Raw genomic sequence first — 20,465 nt, 5'->3', positions numbered from 1 at the left:
TCACTTCCCCAGTCTTCTACCAGTGTTTCCTTGAATTTGGCCCCCAAATACACCACTTGCACTCAAATATTTGTTGCATCATCTGCAACTGATAAATTTGGTTTTGTTGTTTTGGGGTCTTTTTTTGTTTTTTTGAGGAAGATTAGCCCTGAGCTAACATCTGCCACCAATCCTCCTCTTTTTGCTGAGGAAGACTGGCCCTGAGCTAACATCCATGCCTATCCTCCTCTATTTTATGTGTGGGACCCCTACCACAGCATGGCTTGCCAAGTGGTGCCATGTCTGCACCCGGGATCCCAACGGGCGAACCCCAGGACGCCGAATCGGAACGTGCACACTTAACTGCTGCACCCCGGGGCCAGCCCCTGATAAATGTTTTTGTTAATAAAAAATTGAATTTAAATTATACTATAATCTTATTTTACTTATTATGAGAATAATTCTTCTCCTTCCTCTTCCCCTCCTCCTCTTCCTTCTTGTTTCCATTTTGGAAAATTTGAATTAATTCCTTGCACAAAATATTTGGAAATTAGAATTCTTATATATCCTCCTATTTACTTTTCTCCAATCACTAGATTTTATTAGCCATTATTATTTTACATACTCAAGGTTTGTAGCATTTACACTCCAGTCTGTGGCATGGCTGTTATGTTAATTGTATTATGAATAGTAACATAGTTGTGTGATTTATTTTAACTCCAAAGAACCCCAGATGCTTTGAGTTCTATTATCCTTTATTTCCCTTTTTAAGGTACTCATTTGAAATGCATCATATTTTAGACTAGGACTTTTGTTTTTGCATTTATGACCTGTGTTTAGCTAGTCATTAATATTTTTGAACAACTTTGGTAGGGTGTAATTGAAATACAATAAGCTAGTCAAATTTAAAAGGTACAATTTGATTGGTTTTGACTTATGTATGCTTCCTCGAAAGCATCTCCACAATCAAGATAACCAATATTTTCATCACTCCTAAAATGCTCTTCTTACCCCTTTCGATCCATCCCTTCCCCCACCTGCATCCCCAGCTAACCACTGATGTGTTTTCAGCTACTACATGTGAGTTTTCATTTTTTAGAGTTTTGTGTAAGTGGAATCTTACAGTGTGTACTCCTTTTGTTTGGCTTCCTTCACTTGGCGTAGTTGAGATTCATCCATATTGTTGCGTGTATCGATAGTTCATTCTTTTTTATTGTTGAGTAATATTTCTTTCTATGGATTAACTCTCATTTGTTTATTTATTCTGTTGTTCATGGATTTGCTTGTCTTCAGTTTTTGGCTATTACAGATAAAGCTGTTATGGACATTCACGAGCAAGGTTTTGGATGTATTTTTTCATTTCTCTTGGGTAAAAATTAGGAGTGGATTGGGTGAGTAGTATGGTGGTGTATGTTTAACTTTTCAAGAAACTGCTAAACTGTTTTCCAGTTGGCTGTACCATTTACATTTCTGCTAGTAGTTCGAGTAGCTCCACATCCTTGCCAGGATTGTGTGGACAATCTTTTTTTTTTCTTTTTGAGGAAGATTAGCCCTGAGCTAACATCTGCTGCCAATCCTCCATTTTTTGCTGGGTAAGATTGGCCCTGAGCTAACATTCGTGCCCATCTTCCTCTACTTTATGTGTGGGATGCCTGCCACAGCATGGCTTGACAAATGGTGCATAGGTCTGCACCTGGGATCTGAACTGGCGAACCCCAGGCAACTGAAGTGGAGTGTGCAAACTTAACCACTACCTCACCGGGCCAGCCCCCATCTTTTTAATTTTAGCCAATCTAGTGAGTATGAAGTGGTATCTCATTGTGGTTTTAAGTTGCCTTTTCCTACTGATTAATCATGTTGAGCCTCCTTTCGTGTGTTTACTTGACATTCGTATGTCTTCACTGGTAACATATCTGTTCGAAACTTTTGCCCATTTTTTAAAAACTGTGTAGTTCAACTCTTATTATTGAGTTTTGGGAGTCTTTACATATTCTAGACACAAATCCTTTGATATAGGTGTTGCAAATATTTTTTCTTAGTCTGTAGCTAGCCTTTTCACTTTTTTAACAGTGTCTTTCTAAGAACAGAAGTTTTTATTTTGGTAAAGTCCAATTTATCAACTTTTTCTTTTTCGTTTTATGCTTTTCATTTTAAGAAATGATTGCCTATCCCAAGTTGCAAAAATTTTATCCTGTGTCTTTTTCAAGAAATTTTATAGTTTTAGGTTTTATACTTTTATGGACTGAACGTTTGTGTACCCCCAAAATTCATATGTTGAAATCCTAACCCCCAATGTGAGTGTTTTGGGAGGTGGGGCCTTTGGGAAGTAATTAGCTCTTGAATGTGGATTCTTAAAAGAAGAAACATGAAAGATATGATTTCTCTCTCAGTATTGTGAGGATACATGGCCCATTTTTGAGTTAATTTTTATGTATGGCAAGAGATAAGGGTTGACATTCATTGATTTCCATATGGGCACCCAGTTGATTCAACAGTTGAGTCAACTGACTTGTGTTTAGCTAGACATCAATGTTTGGATCAATGCTGGATAGGCCTTGTATTCATTCATTCAATAAATAAATATTTATCAAGTATCTATTAAGTGCTAAGTCCTTAGTAAGCTTCAGAGACACATGATGAATAAGATACAACCCCAACCTTCAAATAGATTACACATTAATTGAGGAGATAAATATGAAAATAATTATAATGGGAGATGAGAAAATTATATGTGATATCAGAGCTGTATGTTTCACAGTCAATTTAAAAAGTCACAGCCAGCCTTTTTTAAAAAATGAAATAGAATATCAGAGTGCATATTAAGATAAGCATTGTTCTATAAAATCGTATTTTAATTTTATGTTGTATATTGGTATATGTTTATTAGGTTGCAATATAAAATGAACTTTTTACTACAGGTCTTGATCAAAAAAGTTTTCAAGCCCTATGTTAGAGATATATACAAAGTGTTAAGCAATCCAATGAAAGAAGCAATTATCATCTAGCAGACAGTTGAGGGACACCCAACACAAAAGAGATAACATTTGAGCAGAGTCTTTTTTTTTTTTTTGAGGAAGATTAGCCCTGAGCTAACTGCTGCCAATCCTACTCCTTTTCGCTGAGGAAGACTGGCCTTGAGCTAACATCCGTGCCCATCTTCCTCTACTTTGCATGTGGGACACCTACCACAGCATGGCATGCCAAGTGGTGCCATGTCCGCACCTGGGATCCAAACTGGTGAACCCCGGGCAGCTGAAGCAGAACATGCGCACTTAACCGCTGCGCCACTGGGCGGCCCCTGAGCAGAGTCTTAAGGGAATGTTTGGGGAAAGGGCATGGCAAGGAGATGGAACAGCATGTGCAAAGGCCTGGAGGTGTGCACAGTCACAACAAGTTCCAGGCATGGTGAGAAGTTTTCTGCCAAGAGCAAGGAATGCTAGCGGGTGACCCAGGGCAGAGAGTGGATGGAACAAGCTGAGGCCAGAAAGATGGGCTGGGGGCATACTATGAAGGCCCTTTATGACATACTGGTAAGATTAGCTTTAGTCCCTGGAGAGCCTGTGTTTCTCAAAGTGTCGGCCCAGGAGTCACCTTTATTAGAATCACACTGGGCAGTGGTTCTTAAAGTGTGGTTCCTGGACCAGCAGCATCAATATGACCTAGAAACTTCTTAGTAATCAAGATCCTTGGGCCCTACTCCAGACCTACTGAATCAGAAACTTTGGGGGTGAGGCCCGTAATCTGTGTTTTGATAAGCCCTCCAAGTAGTTCTGATGCAGACTGAAGTCTGAGAAACACTGACCTAGGAGTTTTCTAGACTGAGGGCTCCTGGCTCCCACTCCAGGCCGGCTAAGTCAGCATCTCTGGGGCAAGCACCCAGAACACCCATTTTTATCAAGCTCCCAAGTAATTCTAACCGCTCTAAATTTTGAGACTGACAGATCTAAGTGGCATGTTCTCAGTTGTAGATGTTAGGATGCTAGAGGGGAATGACAGGAACTGGGAAATCACTACAAGAGGAATGTGCCATTCGGAGCTCCTAGAAAGGAAGACTGGACAAGAAACCATGGTGATTTTGACAAGCATAAACTGGGTCGTGCCATTTCCTTGCTAAAAACATTCCACACTCTATCACCCTTAAGATGAAAAGCAAACTTCTTAGCTGGCTTAGGGAGACTCACAGTGCCTGGCTTCTCCCTCACTTATCCTTGCTCTGCTCTCCCCTCACCCACTACGCTTTGACTCTCTTGCAGCTTCCTTGAACAGACCACACCCTTTCCTGTCTCAGAGCCTTTGCATCTTTTGTTTCCTTAGCTCTTCCTCAACATTTTCAGGTCTCAACCCAAATGTCACCTCTTCTGAGAGACCTCCCCTGATCACCCAGTCCAAAGTGGCCCCCCATATGGCTCTCATACCATAATATCCTGTTTATTTCCTCCAAAGCACTTACTACAATCTACAATTCTTGGGCTTTTGCATAACTGTCTACTTCCTTCATGTTTATCTGTTCCACTAGAGTGCAAGATCCATGAGGGCCGGGATCCTGTCTGCCTTGTTCACCGCTGTCTCCACAGACCAGTTCCTGGCATAAACTATGCACTCAGGAAATATTCAGCCCTGAGAATTTCCTGGGGTCCAAGCCTGTGCCTCTGCTGACAGAGGCTGATCCTTTCACCACCTGACCTCTCCCCTTCTGGAGTGGTGACACTGTAACAAAATCCACAGGCAGTTGCAGAAGTGACATATCTTGTGACAACCCAGAAAATAGCCAAATCCAATCAATGTGACTTTGGATGGTCTGTCTTTAGGGACTGAAATGTAAAGAAAGATGAAACTATATACTTGGGCAAAGAATACAGGAGAAAATGCTGCAACCAACTGATAAAACTTGGAAATGAAAATCAAAACAACACAGAAGGATTCGTTTTTTTACCCATCAGATTGACAAAAATTACTGAGCCCACAAACAATGTGTACACTTACACACTCTGGGAGGGTGACAGCGCTGTTTGAGGGAGTCAGTTGGCGGTATCAATGAAAAAGGCACCTATCCAGCAATTGCTCTCCTACCACAATCGTGTTCCATAGGCACAGAGAGTCTTGTAGTAATACCAGCAGCAGCACAGGTAAGAATAATAATGATATAAAAACACAATAAAAGATTTGTCTGGCACTACCCCAGGATCTGGGTCTTTTATGAGGCCTCAGTCTTTTATGAGGTGAATACTGTCTCTATTTTATAAAAGAGGACACTGATGCTTGAATTATCCAAGATCTTGTTTATAATAGAGCAAAACTGGATAGTCCTATATCTTATTCATAGAGGACTGGTTAAATAATATTCCATCTATACTCCAAACTACTAAGTAAAATAAGATTTAAATTAGTATTTATAAAATAAAGTGGAAAGATCCCAAAACATATTAAGTAAAAAAAAAATAAAATTGCAGAAAAATATGTTATTATTTAGAGAGAGAAAGAGAAAAAATTAAGCCAAAAATAACTACTTCAAAATGTGTTTATGAAACAAGTATTTATTTATTGAGCACTTATGGTGTACAGACACGGTGCAAGGCTTCAAGGCACTTGAGAACAATCAGTGAACAAAACATAGTTTCCTCTTCTCGGGGTGCTGTGTTCTAGGAATGCAGGGACACACAGCACACATAATTTTAAAAGGAAATTATGTAACATGTTAGGAGATGGGAAAGGCGATAAGCAAAAGAGACAGGTCAAGAATGCAGGGAAGTGCGGAGGGCGGCATGTCACTTAGTGTGGTCAGGGGAGGCCTCCTTGAGAAGGTGGATCTGGAGGAGGTGGGGGGGGTCACACAGCTGTCCCAGGGAAGAATGATCAGGCAGAAGGAAGAGCCAGGGCAATGTCGTACGCAGGGTGAGTACCCACAGGTTAAGGGTACACCGCTGAGGCCAGTGAGGCTGGAACAGCTTAAAGAAGGGCTCCTGGCAGTGGTAGGAGATGAGGTTAGAGGGAGGGGAGTGGCAGATCATGCCTCTAGGACCCAAGAGAGGCTCACTGTAAGAACAGTGGCTTTTACTCTGAGTGAGACGAGCAGCAACACAGGGATTTGAGCAGAGGTGTGATGTGATCTGATCTTCTTCCCAAAAGGACCCTGGCTGCTGTGTTGAAAATAAATTGAAGGAAAGCAAGGATAGAAGGCAGGAGAACTATTGCAGCCTGTTGTAATAACACAGGTGAGACACATACACACCAAATAAACATCTAGAAAGTCTCACAGCAAACTCATAATGCTCCGCATAGCTGCGGTGGGTGTCGGGTGCGGGAGACGGGGATAAGAGACTTTGGCTTGCCCTGTATTCTTTGAGTTGCTTTATGAAACATTATTTATGAGTTATTTGAGGAATTAAAAATTACTTTTAGGTGCCAGCCTGGTGGTGCAGTGGTTAAGTTCACACACTCCGCTTCGGTGGCCTGAGGTTTGCTGGTTCGGATCCCGGGTGTGGACCTGCTCATGACTCATCAAGCCACACTGTGGCAGGCATCCTACGTATAAAATAGAGGAAGATGGGCACAGATGTTAGCTCAGAGCTAAACTTCCTCAGCAAAAAGAGGAGGATTGGTGGTAGATGTTAGCTCGGGGCTAATCTTCCTCAAAAAAAAAATTACTTTTATTACTATTATTATTATCATAAATACTAATAATTTTTACCCTTCCTTCCAGAATAATTCCGTCTAAAACCAGTCAGGTGTAGCCGAGAAGAATAGGAATCTGCAAGGGGGTGGGGGAAGGAAGCCTGGTGCAGGGTGTCAGAGCCCAAGAGAGGTGAGAAGGGCAACTGTTAAAGCATTGGCAGTGGTAACAGGTCAGTTTCATACTGTGGAGATTGATCCAGTAAGTCAATATATTGAGGATAATGGCAGCTAGGATCTTTACCATTGGAGTTAAACATATGGAAAGGGAGAAAACTAGAATGAATCCTCCAGTGTTGGATTGGAACTGGAAGATGTGAACTCATATTTTTCTATAAATAAATATATATGTTTATATAGATAGATATAGAAATAAATACATATATGAATGTGGATGTGTATATGAATACATGTATATATTCTCTAGCTCTGTCTGTCAGTAGGGCCTGGGAGCAATGACATCCCAACGGCAATGAATACCCTAGCAGCCCCATCTACATTCCTAAATAGTAGTCACCACTAAAATGAATCGGGACTTGGAGAAATGGCTAATTTCACAGGTGAGGAAGGGGAGATGCAAGATGAGCCTGGAATAGCTTTTTGTACCAGAAAATAAAGAAGTGGTCCAAGAATGATGGAGATGTGTCAGAAGGAGGCAGAAGCCAGCTTGAAGGAGTTCCCACTGGCCAAGTTCAGGACAATTTAGGTATCAAAAGAAATAATGATAGTAATGGATCATAACCCATTGAATAAAATAGGAATCCATGAGTCCAAACTAATATAAATTTTAGAAAATGAATAAATGAGAGAAGAAGAAGCTTCCCTTATGTTAGAACGCCAAGTAATAAATGTAAAAGGAATGACGGAATTAGAAAACCACCATCTGGCAACCATCATAATAATAATTAATTCAGCCAAGAAATATCAATGGATGTGAAAACTCAAGCGTGAAAGTTTGATGAGAAAGAGATATTTACATAGTTTCAAAGTACCTCCCCACAAAACAATTTTAATTGCTATAATGGACTAAATGGTAGCCCCCAAAATGATACGCCCACATCCTGATCCCTGGAACCTGTGATTATTACCTTATTGGGAAGAATAGTCTTTGTAGATATAGTTTAAGAATCTTGAGCTGAGGAGATCATCCTGGATTAGCTAGGTGAACCCTAAATCCAATAGCTAGTGTCCTTTTAAGAATAAGGTCAAGGGAGACTTGACAGACAGAAGGAGAGGCAATGTGACCGGAGAGGCAGAGGTGGAAGTGATGCAGCCACACTTCAAGGGACAGCCGAAGCTGGAAGAGGTAAGGAACAGCTTCTCCCCTAGAGCCTCCAGGCCCTGCTGACACCTGATCTCAGACTCTGGCCTCCAGAGCTGTGAGAGAACACATTTCTGTTGTTTTAAACCCCCCAGTTTGTGGTCACTTGTTACAGCAGTCACAGGAAACATACGGTTACAAAGGGGAAAAGAGCAATCCTACAGAGGAGAAATCTGGCAGGCGCGACCCCAATCACATGATCAAAACGAGCATCATCAATCATGGGACAAACCGAAATTGTGGGCCACCCACTAGGATGAAACGAGAACACAGCATCCCTTCTATGACATTCCTGCCCGAGATGCATCACCTGAATCTAATCACAAGGAAATGTCACAGAAACCCAAAATGAGGGACTGTCTGCAATGGTAATCTTCAACAGGATCAAGGCAATGAAAGTCAAGGGAAGACGGAGGAACTCTCTCAGCCTGAAGGAGACTAAAGAGACAGCTGAACGCAACACACGGTCCAGGACTCAATCCTCCTAGGAAGGACATTATTGAGTCAATTGGTACAATTTAAAAGGACTCAATCCTCCTAGGAAGGACATTATTGAGTCAATTGGTACAATTTAAAGAGGGTCTGAGGATCAGACGGAGGTAATGTATCAATGCTAATTTTCTGATCTTGATACTGCTATGGTTATGTAGCAGAATGGCCTTGTAGGAATTGCTTACTAAAGGGGTTTTGGGGTGTGTGTTGGACAACTTACTCCTCACTGGTTTAGAAACAAAATGTTCTTTGTATTGTACTTGCAGCTTTTTTGTGAGTTTGAAATGAGTTCAAAAGAAAAAGGAAACAAAATCACAAATATTATTTTTGTAATTCTTAACCTAAGTAACAACAATAGCCAACGCTGATTGAGTCAAATCACTTGCTTAATCCTCACAGCAAACCTGTGAGTGAGGTACCACTGTTAACTCTAGTTTGCAGATGAGGAAACTGGGGCATTTTGATATTAATTGTTTACACACACCTGGGAAGTGATAAGCCAGGAATTAAACCCAGGTTTGATTTTAGACCCTTTTCTCCTAATCAGTACATTGTTCAATTTTATCATACTCAATTACTGAATATTGTGTGCGTGTGTGTGTGTCTATATATGCGTATGCATATGTATTAGTCAGGGTTCTGCAGAGAAACAGAACTAGTTAGATGTGTGTATGTGTGTGCCTATGTGAGTGTGTGTGTATTTATTCTAAGGAATTGGCTTATAATAATTCGTGACTATGCAGGCTAGCAAGCCCCAAGATCTGCAGGGTCATTCTACAAGCTGGAGACCCATGAGAGCCAATGGTGCAGTTCTCATCCAAAGGCCAGCAGACTTGAGACCCAGGAGGAGTCAAAGATCCCGTTTGAGTCCAAAGGTAGGAAAAGAAGCCAATGTCCCAGTTTGAAAGCCATCAGGCAGGAAGAATTCTCTGTTACTCATCAAGGGAGTGAGTGTCAGCCTTTTTGTTCTAGTCAGGCCTTTACTGACTGAATGTGAGGCCCACCCACATTTAGGAGGGCAAGCTGCTTTGCTTAGCCTGATTTAAATGTTACTCTCCAGGGGTCAGCCGGATGGTGCAGTGGTTAAGTGTGCACGTTCTGCTTCGGTGGCCTGGGGTTCACTGGTTCAGATCCTGGGTGTGGACATGGCACCGCTTGGCAAGCCATGCTGTGGTAGGCGTCCCGCATATAAAGTAGAGGAAGATGGGCATGGATGTTAGCTCAGGGCTAATCTTCCTCAAAAAAAAAAAAAATGTTTCTCTCCAAAAGCACCCAGAATAATGTTTGACTGAATATCTGGGCACTCTGTGGCCCAGTTAAGTTGACACATAAAATTAACCATCAGAGTATATTTACATATAATATGCATGTGTGTGTGTGTGTGTGTGTGTGTGTGTTTGTGTGTATGGAGAGAGAGAGAGATTGACTAGTCTAAAAAGTGAAAGCAAGAATTGATTAGTGTCCATCTAGTCCCGCCTGATGGAGAAGGGAGATGCCATTTCCTGCACACAAAGGAGGAGTGTACTCTCACATGGGGACGCGATTCAGTTTCTAAATGACACCCTCAGTTAGGACGAACTTTCTCTCAGGTTCTATTTGCTTGGGCTCCACATGGCACCATCTTGCCTCCTGTGTGAGTTTGGTTAGGGGGTCTCTGGCCACCGCTCCCCCTACTTCTCTGGGAACTCTCCATTGCCTGGCCTCGCGGCCCCACATCCACAGCCAAAGCATTCAGGTTTACCCTAGGAGCCCCTGCACTCTCCCTGCCACAGCTGAGTGGACACTTGGCCCAAGATACTCTGGTTGTGACTGAGAGATGCTACTCAGTTGTCTCACCAAGTCACTGGAAACGAGGACATCTATTTGTGAGCAGTGAACACTGATTCAGAGAGAGAAAGGAAGGTGCAGAGCTGAAGAAGAGAATGGCTACTGGGTTCAGTGAGAGTCCTGGAGGCTGTGGAATACCCTATTCTCCTAACAAATTCCCGTTTTCTTTCACACGATTTGAAGCGAACTCCCATTACTGGTAGTCAAACTTAACGACGTCATCCACCTCAGCAGTAGCACTCTTTGCCAGCCTCCTTTCTTAACTAACACTGCTCTTCGACTCAACGTGGGCACCAGTGGCAATCATACCACGGTGGCACCACAGGAAGCAACTGGAGTCTTTCTGAGCAGACTCTCTGTTTACCATTATTTCCAACAAAAATCTGTTAGCTTTTGAGAGTCTCTGGAAAAAAGTTAACCCTGAGGATATGTGAAGCTACCCTCTTAACTGTTTAGAAAATTGTTTCACCTTACTTTGTCCCCCTTCCTACCTCAGCTTCATCCTGGCACCCATTATGATATGCAAATAAAGTCCCAAAAGCGTGAAGAAAAGGCCACGAGAATCAAAGAGCCTCCAAGGCTTTCTGTAGTGGTATTTTAACCCAGTCTGTTCCCTGCCCTCCAACTCTTGTAGACAGGGTATGATTTTTCTAGACTTTTCCTCAATCCCCTCTTCTTGTCCCTCCGCACAGACTCATCTCAGAGGGATGGTCAAACTCCAGTAATTCTCTCTGGGGTTATAAGAAGATCCTGGAACATTTTCTCTCACATGGTCCCAGCTGCTTTCTCTTTCACACTTCTCTTTCTGTCTCCACCTTCCACCTCCCACTCTGTGTCTTCTCAAGTTCAGGCTTTTTCCCGCTTGCATTCTCCTGGAGCAAAAGGCCAGTCTTCCATGCTGATGTCTGGTTTGTGTTTATTTAAGGTCCATCTCCTCCATTAGACCATGAGCTCCGTGGGGAAAAGAGATTCTATGCATATCTTCTCCCTGCACCCCGGAGGCCCTCAAGGACCGTTTGCCTGGTGAATATCATTCCCTCTGCCTGGAAGGCTCTTCTCTGTGGGTGCACATCTTTTCCAGTTTTTAAGCAAGGCCTTTCTAAAGAGAAACTTGTATTCCTGCGTGGAAGAGATTTCGAAGGGCTCTGACCACCCAGTTTGCACATTTGCCTTCTACTCTGCATTAGAATCTATAACCTGATACACCAAACTCTACTCTTACAGTGTATTCTTATTCCTCCCGGTAGTTTGCAACCTTCTTGAGGACAAGAAAGTGTCTGGGGGCTTTGAAGTCAGTCTAGGTTTGAATCATGGGTCAGTCACTTCCCTGTATAGTTGTGTGACCTTGGGTAAGTTAGTTCACCTCTTTATACCTCAGTTTTCTCTTCTGTTAAGTGGGGATAATAATATCACCTATCTCATAGGATGTTTTGCAAGGATTAAATTAGGTATTTTTGTAAAGTGCTTAGAAGAATGCTAGACATATAGAAAATGCTTAATAAATGTTAGATATTACTATTAATATTTTCACTTGTTATATTAGTTGTCTATTGCTGTGTAACAAATTATCCCAGAATTTGGAAACTTAGAACAATGATAAACATTTGTCTTCTTTCATAGTTTCTATGGATCAGGAATTAAGGAGCAGCTTGGATGGTCCCTCCAAGGGGCCTGTTGGCTTGGGATCCCTCATAAGGTTGTGGTCCAGAGCCCAGCTGCGGCTGCAGTCATCTGAAGGATTTCTGGGGTCTGGAGGACCCACTTCCAAGGCCTCAGTTCTTCTTCACTCTGGCCTTTCCACAGGTCTGCTCTAAACTTCTCATGACATGGCAGCTGGCTTCTTCTAGAGCAAGCTATCCAAGAGCCCAAGGCAGACGCCAAAGCACCTTTTATGACCCAACCTCAGAAGTCAAATGCCATTCCCTCTGCCATATTCTTATTGGTCACACAGACCAGCTCTGATTCACTGTGGGAGGAGACTACACTCGGACGGGAATCCCAGGAGGCAAGGATCACTGGGGCAGTGGTGGGGGCTGGCTGTCACATTTATATTCTGTTTTCCTCCAAGGGGATTAGTACCAGTGGGAGGCCCTAGCAATCGCAAACATTGGAATGCGTGCTGGCTAGAGAAGAATTCCAAGGAAGGAGGAAGAAAGGAACTGAAGGCATAATTCTTCAGCCTCACCTCTTGCCTCTTCTGCCCTGCGCTCTCAGCTCAATTCGGACCAAATTTCTTATGGCTCTTCAGAACCCACCAGGCTCTTCTCTCTCACGTCAAGGCCTATGCACCTGTGGCTTTTCTGTGTGAAAACTCCTCTCCACTTCACTTGGCTGCCTTCCTCTCATAATTCAGGTCTCAGCTTCCATACGACTTCCTCTGGGGAAACTTGCTCTGATTAGCTTATGCTGCCGCTGCTGTGTGTACTTTGTCCCGTCAGGGACTTTATCTGGTGTTCGGAAGTTGAGGCATCCCCAAGGGAGGGGACCAGTTGACGTAAAGGGACAAAGCAAGGTGAAAGAAATTAGCATAGTATGTTCTTAAACAGAAAGTACCAAAAGAACTTTTTACCATAATGGGATTTTCTTTATCCATGCTGTATAATACAGAAACCACTAGCCACATGTGGCTATTGAGTACTTGAAATGTGGCTAGTGTGACTGACGAACCGAATTTTACTGAAGAACTCAGGAACCAAATTATAAATTTTATTTAATTTTAATTAATTCAAATATAAATACCCACACATGGCTAGTGGCAACTGTATTGTCCCTCACAGCTCTTACAGGAAGAGACCTGCCTGAATGGAGGACAGGGTGATGGGGAGAAGTGGAGGCTGAGCTTTACTATGAAGCGAGTCGGCCTGTTCAGTCTGGAACGGACCCCAATAAACTAACTCAACGGTAAGTGCTGGCCGAATGTTTGATGATGCCACCCTATGACACCCCTCTGCAAGGCGATTTGTTACTGAGCTGGTTGCTCTGAACAAAAAAGGGTCTAAAGACACAGGGGACTGGTTCTCTGATGACAAAATTGAGAGAAGTATTTTGGGTGACAGTGACTTTTGTCTACATCTGCCACCTACCGTCAGGGCCACTGTCTTTTAAGACAGTCAACAGTTGTAATGCTTGTGTCCAAATTTGCACCTTCTATGACAAGTCAAGAAATAGGCTTCTTTCCTCCCTCCCTCTCTCCCTTCCTTCCTTTCACAGCTTTGTGCTAGGATTTGAGAGGAGTAGGTGGAACAAGTCAGCATCTTCCTTGAAAAGCTCACTGACAAGAGAAGATAATAAATATGTCCCCACGCTGGCTGGGAGCCAGATGTTCTGGGTTCTGGTGCTGTTTTCCGGACTAGCTCTCTACGCCTCAGCTGTCCTATTTGTAAAAATGCCAGGGCTGGAGAGGACGTCCCAGGTCCCGCCCTCTCTGACTTCCTGGGCGCTTACGCAATGGAATCAGAATCATGATCATGAAAACAACCGCCACGTTAACTGAGTGCTTACGAGTTCTACTTGTTGTTAGTGCCATGGAGCCGAGTGCCACTCCCAGTGACCCGGTGCACAGCCGAGGAGAGGCATGCCCGGCCTTGTTTTGCACCATCCTCTCCCGTCCCGGCCCCAGCAGACAACGCTGCAGGCGGGGCTCTCACTGCTTCATATTCGCCATTTCACTCAAGCCTCACGGCTGGTTGACAAAGCCCCATTTTGTAGATGAGAAAACTGAGGCTCCGTGAGTTTAAATAACTAGTCCAGGATCACACAAGGAGTGAATAGTTGAGTTGCATTGGGCTTTGAATCCAGCTGGTTCCCATCCCTAAGCTTTTAATCACTTTGCGGGATGCACTGCTTCTCTTCAAGGGTGGGTCAGGCACGAACGTTGGGTTCAGGCAGGGAGGCATTCTTGTTTCGATTATTAGTCGTACTGAGTGTCTGTTTATGCATACTCTGACCGCCCTGTGTACACACTCTCACTTAATTCTCACAGCAACGAAGAGGGTAGTGGGTACTGGATGGTAGAGACGGGGAAATTAAGGCTCAGAGAAGCTTAGTACGTAGCTCAAGGGCACACAGCCGGCAAATGACAGGCAGTCCAAGCCATGGGGGTCAGCCTCCAGCCCCTCGCCGAGACGACTCAGCCTCCAGCACCGCTGGGGCGCGGCGGGGGCGGCGGACCCGGCGGGGGCGGCGGACGCGGCGGGGGCGGCTGACGCGGCGGGGGCGGCGGACGCGGCGAGCGCCAGCCGAGTCTCGGGCCGGTCCTCGCGGCACGCCTCCGCCGCGCACGCGCACTCGGGCCCGGGTCGGGGCGCGCGGCGGGCGCGAGGACGGCGGCGGGGAGCGTGCGCGCGGTGACGTGCCGGGCGCCATGTTGGAGGGCTGGTGGTAGCGGCTCGGGGAGGTGCTCGCTCTGTCGGTCTCGCTCTCTCGCTCGCTTCCCCCAGCTCCCTTCGGTGCCCCCCCCGGTCGCCTGCGTGCCGGAGTGTGTGCGAGGGAGGGGGAGGGCGTCGGGGGGGTGGGGGGAGGCGTTCCGGTCCCCGGGAGACCCGCGGAGGGAGGCGGAGGCTGCGAGGGACTCCGGGAAGCCATGGACGTCGAGAGGCTGCAGGAGGCGCTGAAAGGTGGGGGTGGCTGCCCCCCTCCCTTCCTCTCACCCCGCGCGGCCCCTCTCCTCCCCTTCGGGCCGGGGGCCTCGGAGGGCCGCGGCCGGGCGCGGGCCGGCGCGCTGCCCCGGCTCCCATCCCCCTCCCGCCTCCCCGGGGGCGGGGTGCCCTGTGGGCAGCTCCCGCCCGCCCGCTCGGGGCTTTGTGTCGGCCGCCGGCGTCTGGGCGGGGGAGGGGAGCCGGGGCCGCCGCCGCGGGGGCCCAGCCGGTCTCCCCCGGCCGGGGGCAGGTCGTGGGCCCGCAGCCCACTCCGCGGCGGCCTCGGCTCCCCGGCAGGCCCCCTCCCGCCGGGCGTCGAGGCGAGAGAGAGAGTGCGGGGCTGGGGGGGGGGGTGGGGCGGGGGCGGCCAAACAACTTTGAAGTGTCTCCAGAGGCCCCCTCCCCGCGTCCCCGGTCCGAGCGGTCGCCCTCGCTGCTCGGGATCGCTCGTCTGCCGAGCAACAGGCTTGAGCCCCGCGGTTCTGGAACTTAGACGAGCGTGATCGCCGCGTTTCGGGAATTGCGCTGGGACGTCCAGAGTCTTTTGGGGGCGGCTGCAGGAGGTCTCTTTCCGAGACGCAGACTTAGGAACCTCCCTTCCAGAAGCAGTTTGTGGGGGTCGGGGCCTGGGGTTTGTGTTTTCACCGGATTCCCGGATGGAGCTGCCGTCCGTGTTCCCGCGGCCTTCACTTTGAGAAGCACTGCGCTAAGGATGGTCTGGAGAAGTTGAGTGCCCCCTTTAGGAGGATTCTTGTCACCTGGGAAGAGGGTGACAGGTTGGAAGTTGAACTTGGCAGAGTCAAGGTGGTTATGTGACTGAGAGGCTTTTTTCTTTTTTTTTTTACTAGTTAATATGAGGAAGGACTGGGAAGAAAGTTTGTTTTTAGGGGGCGTTGGAAGTGGTCGATGGACTTTGAGAATTACTGATGACTTTTCTTTCTTTCCTTATTTAGATTTTGAGAAGAGAGGGAAAAAGGAAGTTTGTCCGGTCCTGGATCAGTTCCTTTGTCATGTAGCCAAGACTGGAGAAACGATGTGAGTCGAAAACATTTAGTCGTGGTTATAGACCTATGTGTATTCAGAAGTGCTTAGGAAGGGGAAAAGTGTTTTTCAGAATTGAATAATCCATCCAGCCAAACTGTACAAGCCCCAGTCATGTAAAGCATTATACTAAGTGCACATCCTTTATTTACTTTATGAGTGTTCTGTAATGAATTTTAAATTTTTTAAAAAAATTTTCTCTCTCCGGTGCATTTAGAAGTTACTAGTTAGAGCCAGAGAAAGGAAGAATGCCTATTCCCATTATAACCATTTTTTGGCCTTAATAGGCTTATTCCCAGAATTTTGTGGCTTTAATTCTGTTTCAGATTCTTTTGTTGGTGGTATTTTTTTGTATTGTCCTGTATCCAGTCTTTTGTTGTCATATTTATATATGTGGGTGTTTGAAGTGTCACTTCTATTTATTCTCTTGAGGACCCAGGGTGATTATCTGACAAATTCCAGATGCTACAGTTTTGACTGTCCTGTAAACTTTCTAGGATAGCTAACTTGTTACATGTGCTCAGCATTTTGTTAGGCTTGTTTCCAAATGTTGTGAATTTGAAACTTACACTATGAAGTTAGGATTGTTTTCAAAAGGACCATTCCAGTTTGTTCTGTGAGTAGTTTGTGTGGCAGGAGTTGTTTTCACACTATGGCTAAGTTAACTTGTGGAGAGCGATGGGGATTTGGTGACTTCCTTGTAGTCTTTTCTTTGGGCGGGGAGTGGGGAGTGGGGAGCAGGAGGGGAGAGGCGTCTTTGGGTGCAGTGTGAGTAAGTGGGCTTTCTTTTGGTTCCCCTACTTCTTGCCTATTTTTAAAATTCTTTTTGAGACCTGGTAGAAGAGTGTAACATTCAGCAAGTGATGTATATTTCTTTCACTGTTAGGAAATGTTCGTTTCTCAGAGGATTTGCTTATGATTGTAGTATAGTCTTCTAATAATTCACCTAATTTTAGAAAAGGTGAAAACCTCTTATTTAATGCTTGTGTAGACAAGCTGAACCTCCTTAGTGCTTTATTAAAATTACCAGTCAGCCTAGGAGTGTGACTGTGATGTGTTCAATCTTATGTTTATTACATTTTAAAAATGGAACCCTTTAGGGAAAAAGGTCATTTTTGCCTCTGAATTATAGTCTCTTAGAACATCTTGATTTTTAAAAATTGATGCAAAATAACTGGTATTTATATAGATAAGCTTAAAAATGACAAGATGCCAGCTTTCAAAAATAATCCCTAAATCATAAATGCTTAGATTGCCACTGTTTCTTTTGAATTGCTCGTTGGTCCAAACTTACCCCTCTCTACAATATCAAGAGGAAAAATATTTTACTTTCAGAATTTTGATACATAAGATTATATCAAACTATTTGGCAATAAATACTTAAAATCAATTATTTAACTTATCAGGTCTGTACAAACTGCCTTTCCTTTTTGGCATTGTCTGTAAATGTATAAATAGTCGAAAGTTTCCAAAAGAAGGCTTTTTAATATCCCGTCTGATGAGATCATCACATGGCTAGGGAGATTTAACGTGGTGTCTCTGGACAATTATTTTATCCTGATATAGGGCTTAAACTAGCTCTTCTCCCCCCATTAGGTGTTTGTACATTTTACTCATAGTGATTTGTGTTAAACTGATGGGTGGTGGTAGATTCTTTATGGAGTTTGGGAAATATTTTTAAATTTATCATTCAAGCAGCTGGTGTTTATACATTTAGCTTTATTTAGCTTGTGGGTTTCTTTCTTAATCAAATTGGGCATGTCTTAACTTTTGATACTGAAATTTGCAGAGTTTTTGTTATCTGTTTATGGCTAAACTGAATTCTAAGATTATAACAAAAGAATGAAAATCTAAAGAACAAGTTAGATCTCTCTGATGTTTTAGGATGGATGAGTTGCTTAAGAACTCCGTTCTGTTTTTATTTTCCTTGGTACATTATGGCAAGAAATCGTTAACAGAAGAAATATGTGTAGGATATTTCTTTTTCACTTAAAAAAATTCCTTTGACAGTTGTGTTTTTCGCTTTAGAGAGATTTGGGATTTGGAAGTATAGGTTCTTAGGAGGAGATTGTAGGAAAATTAAGAGCATTGGAGGAGTTTTCCTTCCTAGTCTTTTAGAAGTTACCTGTAAACATCAATTTTAGAAAGCTGGGAAAGATGCCAAGACATGGGGTACCAAATGGTTATGAAGAGGGACATATGTATCTATCCATCTAACAATCCCCAAATTTGTTCTTTTTGGCCACTTAAAAAAAATTGTATTTATATTGAAAAGGATATTTTCTCCTGAAAATGGGACGTTTCCTTCAGTAACACTTGTCTGAAGGTAACAGTTCCTAACTTAATGCCAAGTATATATTATGTGCTGAATAAACAGAAACATATGTGGTGTGTTTCAATCATGAATTTAAATATTTGATGGATTTCGATCATGGGTTTAAACATATTTGATGGGTTTTAGTTGCAATAATTCCTTTTTTTTTTTTTTTTAAATATTGGCACCTGAGGAAACATCTGTTGCCAGTCTTCTTTTCTTCTTCTTCTCCCCAAAGCCCCCCGTTACATAGTTGTATATTCTAGTTGTGAGTGCCTCTGGTTGTGCTATGTGGGACACCGCCCCAGTGTGGCCTGAGGAGCGGTGGAATGTCCGCACCCAGGATCTGAACCAGTGAAACCCTGGGGCACCAAAGCGGAGTGCGCAAACTTAACCACTTGGCCACGGGGCGGGCCCTGAAATAATTCTTTTGGATGCTCAAATTGTCCCATCTTTGGCCTATGGGAGCCTGGTCCAGTTGATTCCAGAGTCCTTTTGACTTGATCCTAGTAGTCTTTGATAGCTTCTCCTTACTTTGTGGTGGAAGAATTTGTTCTACGCTCTTTTCCTGCCTTAGACCTGGAATCAGCCATTTCTCAAGAAGCGCTATCTTCCTTTTAGTGGGAAATGGTTTTTAAAGACTACAATCTGGGTGCTGGAGATGTTTATTATTATTTTTTTTTTTTTTAAAGATTTTATTTTTTTCCTTTTTCTCCCCAAAGCCCCCCAGTACATAGTTGTATATTCTTCATTGTGGGTTCTTCTAGTTGTGGCATGTGGGACGCTGCCTCAGCGTGGTTTGATGAGCAGTGCCATGTCCGCGCCCAGGATTCGAACCAACGAAACACTGGGCCGCCTGCAGCGGAGCGCGCAAACTTAACCACTCGGCCACGGGGCCAGCCCCTGGAGATGTTTATTATTATTGAGTTGGTGATTGTTTTTAGCCTCTTCAGTGGACAGGACTAGATAAAATACTTTGTGATTCATACTGATACTTCCAGGTCAAAATCAGGACTGTGGGGTTTTTTACTTCTTCCACACCAAAAATCCTGGTTTTCAAGGACACGGGATGGTAGAGTTAGGATTTCTCATAATTTCTGACTGTATTTAACATTACACACCAAAGAGTCTAAGAATAATACCACTAATGTAATTACTAAGAATGTTAATAAATTTTTACATATATTCTCCCAATTTCTAGCCCCCAATTAAAAAACAGTAGTTGTGTCTGTTATCTGAACATGTAGCTGTTACATAACTCTCCTTTTTAACTGTTTACTCTAGTTATACGGCAGTTTTATATTTAATGCTCACTACCAGTCCTTATGTCACTGTCTTTAGTCACTTTGATTCTCTGAAGCTCACTCTCTAGTAGATTCTTCAGGCAGACTGATAGGAACAATATTTCTTGAATTCTTGTATGTTAACAGTTTGTGACCTTTGTTCTTGAAGGTCAGTCTGACTGGAAATGGTCATGGGTTCACATTTTTTTTGTCCTTGAATGACTTAAAAGTGTTAATTTCATTGTTTTCCCAAATTTAAAAGAGTTACTGGCAAAAATCTGATGGTAATCTAATTTTCTTTACCTTATAAACTACCTACTGTTTTTGCCTAGATTCCCAGAGGATTTTTTCTTTTTCTTTAAAATCCAGTAATGTTTCTAGACTGTCTTAGTGTTTGGGGTTTTGGATCTGTATACTCAGCTATGTGATGTGCTCTTTCAGTATGCATGTTCAGTTTTTTTCTTTTTAATTTCAGGAAAGTGATTGTTTGAATTATTTTCTTTGGTTTTCTTTTTCAGGGACTCTGTATTCCTATGTTGAATCATCTTACACATCTTCAGTATTTGTCATTTTGTCCTAAATTCTTTTTCTTCATTCCTGTTTTTAAAAAACAGCTTTATTGAGGTATAATTGACATACGGTAGACTTCACTTATTGAATATGTATAGTTTGCTAAGTTTTGACATCTACACTCACAAAACTACCACTACACTCAAGATTGAACATATCCATTACTCCCAGAGTTTCCTCATGCCCCTTTGTAGTCCTTCCTTTCTGTGTGTGCTCCTCTCCCCAGTGACCTGCTTTTTGTCTCTAGATTATTTTGCATGTTCTAGGATTTTATATAAATGGAATCATACAGTATGTATTCTTTGGCTTTTATGCAGTATAATTATTTGAGA

General features: G+C 43.6%; 1 protein-coding gene across 2 annotated transcripts in view; it reads left to right on the top strand.

The window, feature by feature from the left end:
• Positions 1–14,571: 14,571 nt before the first annotated feature.
• PPP4R2 (protein phosphatase 4 regulatory subunit 2) overlaps positions 14,572–20,465 on the top strand; it is a 51,037-nt gene continuing 45,143 nt past the window's right edge. The window contains exons 1-2 of one of the 2 annotated variants that reach the window (XM_044754271.2): positions 14,572–14,904; positions 15,879–15,960. In XM_044754271.2, the coding sequence (XP_044610206.1) occupies positions 14,871–14,904; positions 15,879–15,960 (116 nt within the window). In that variant the 5' untranslated portion in view covers positions 14,572–14,870. Of the gene's footprint in view, positions 14,905–15,706; positions 15,730–15,878; positions 15,961–20,465 lie in introns of those variants that run through there. The other variant, XM_044754272.2, reaches the window with a different exon arrangement.

The sequence above is a fragment of the Equus asinus genome, chromosome 21 (assembly GCF_041296235.1).
Source record: "Equus asinus isolate D_3611 breed Donkey chromosome 21, EquAss-T2T_v2, whole genome shotgun sequence".
Classification (NCBI taxonomy): domain Eukaryota; kingdom Metazoa; phylum Chordata; class Mammalia; order Perissodactyla; family Equidae; genus Equus; species Equus asinus.
This window is presented reverse-complemented; position numbering and strand designations above follow the sequence as displayed.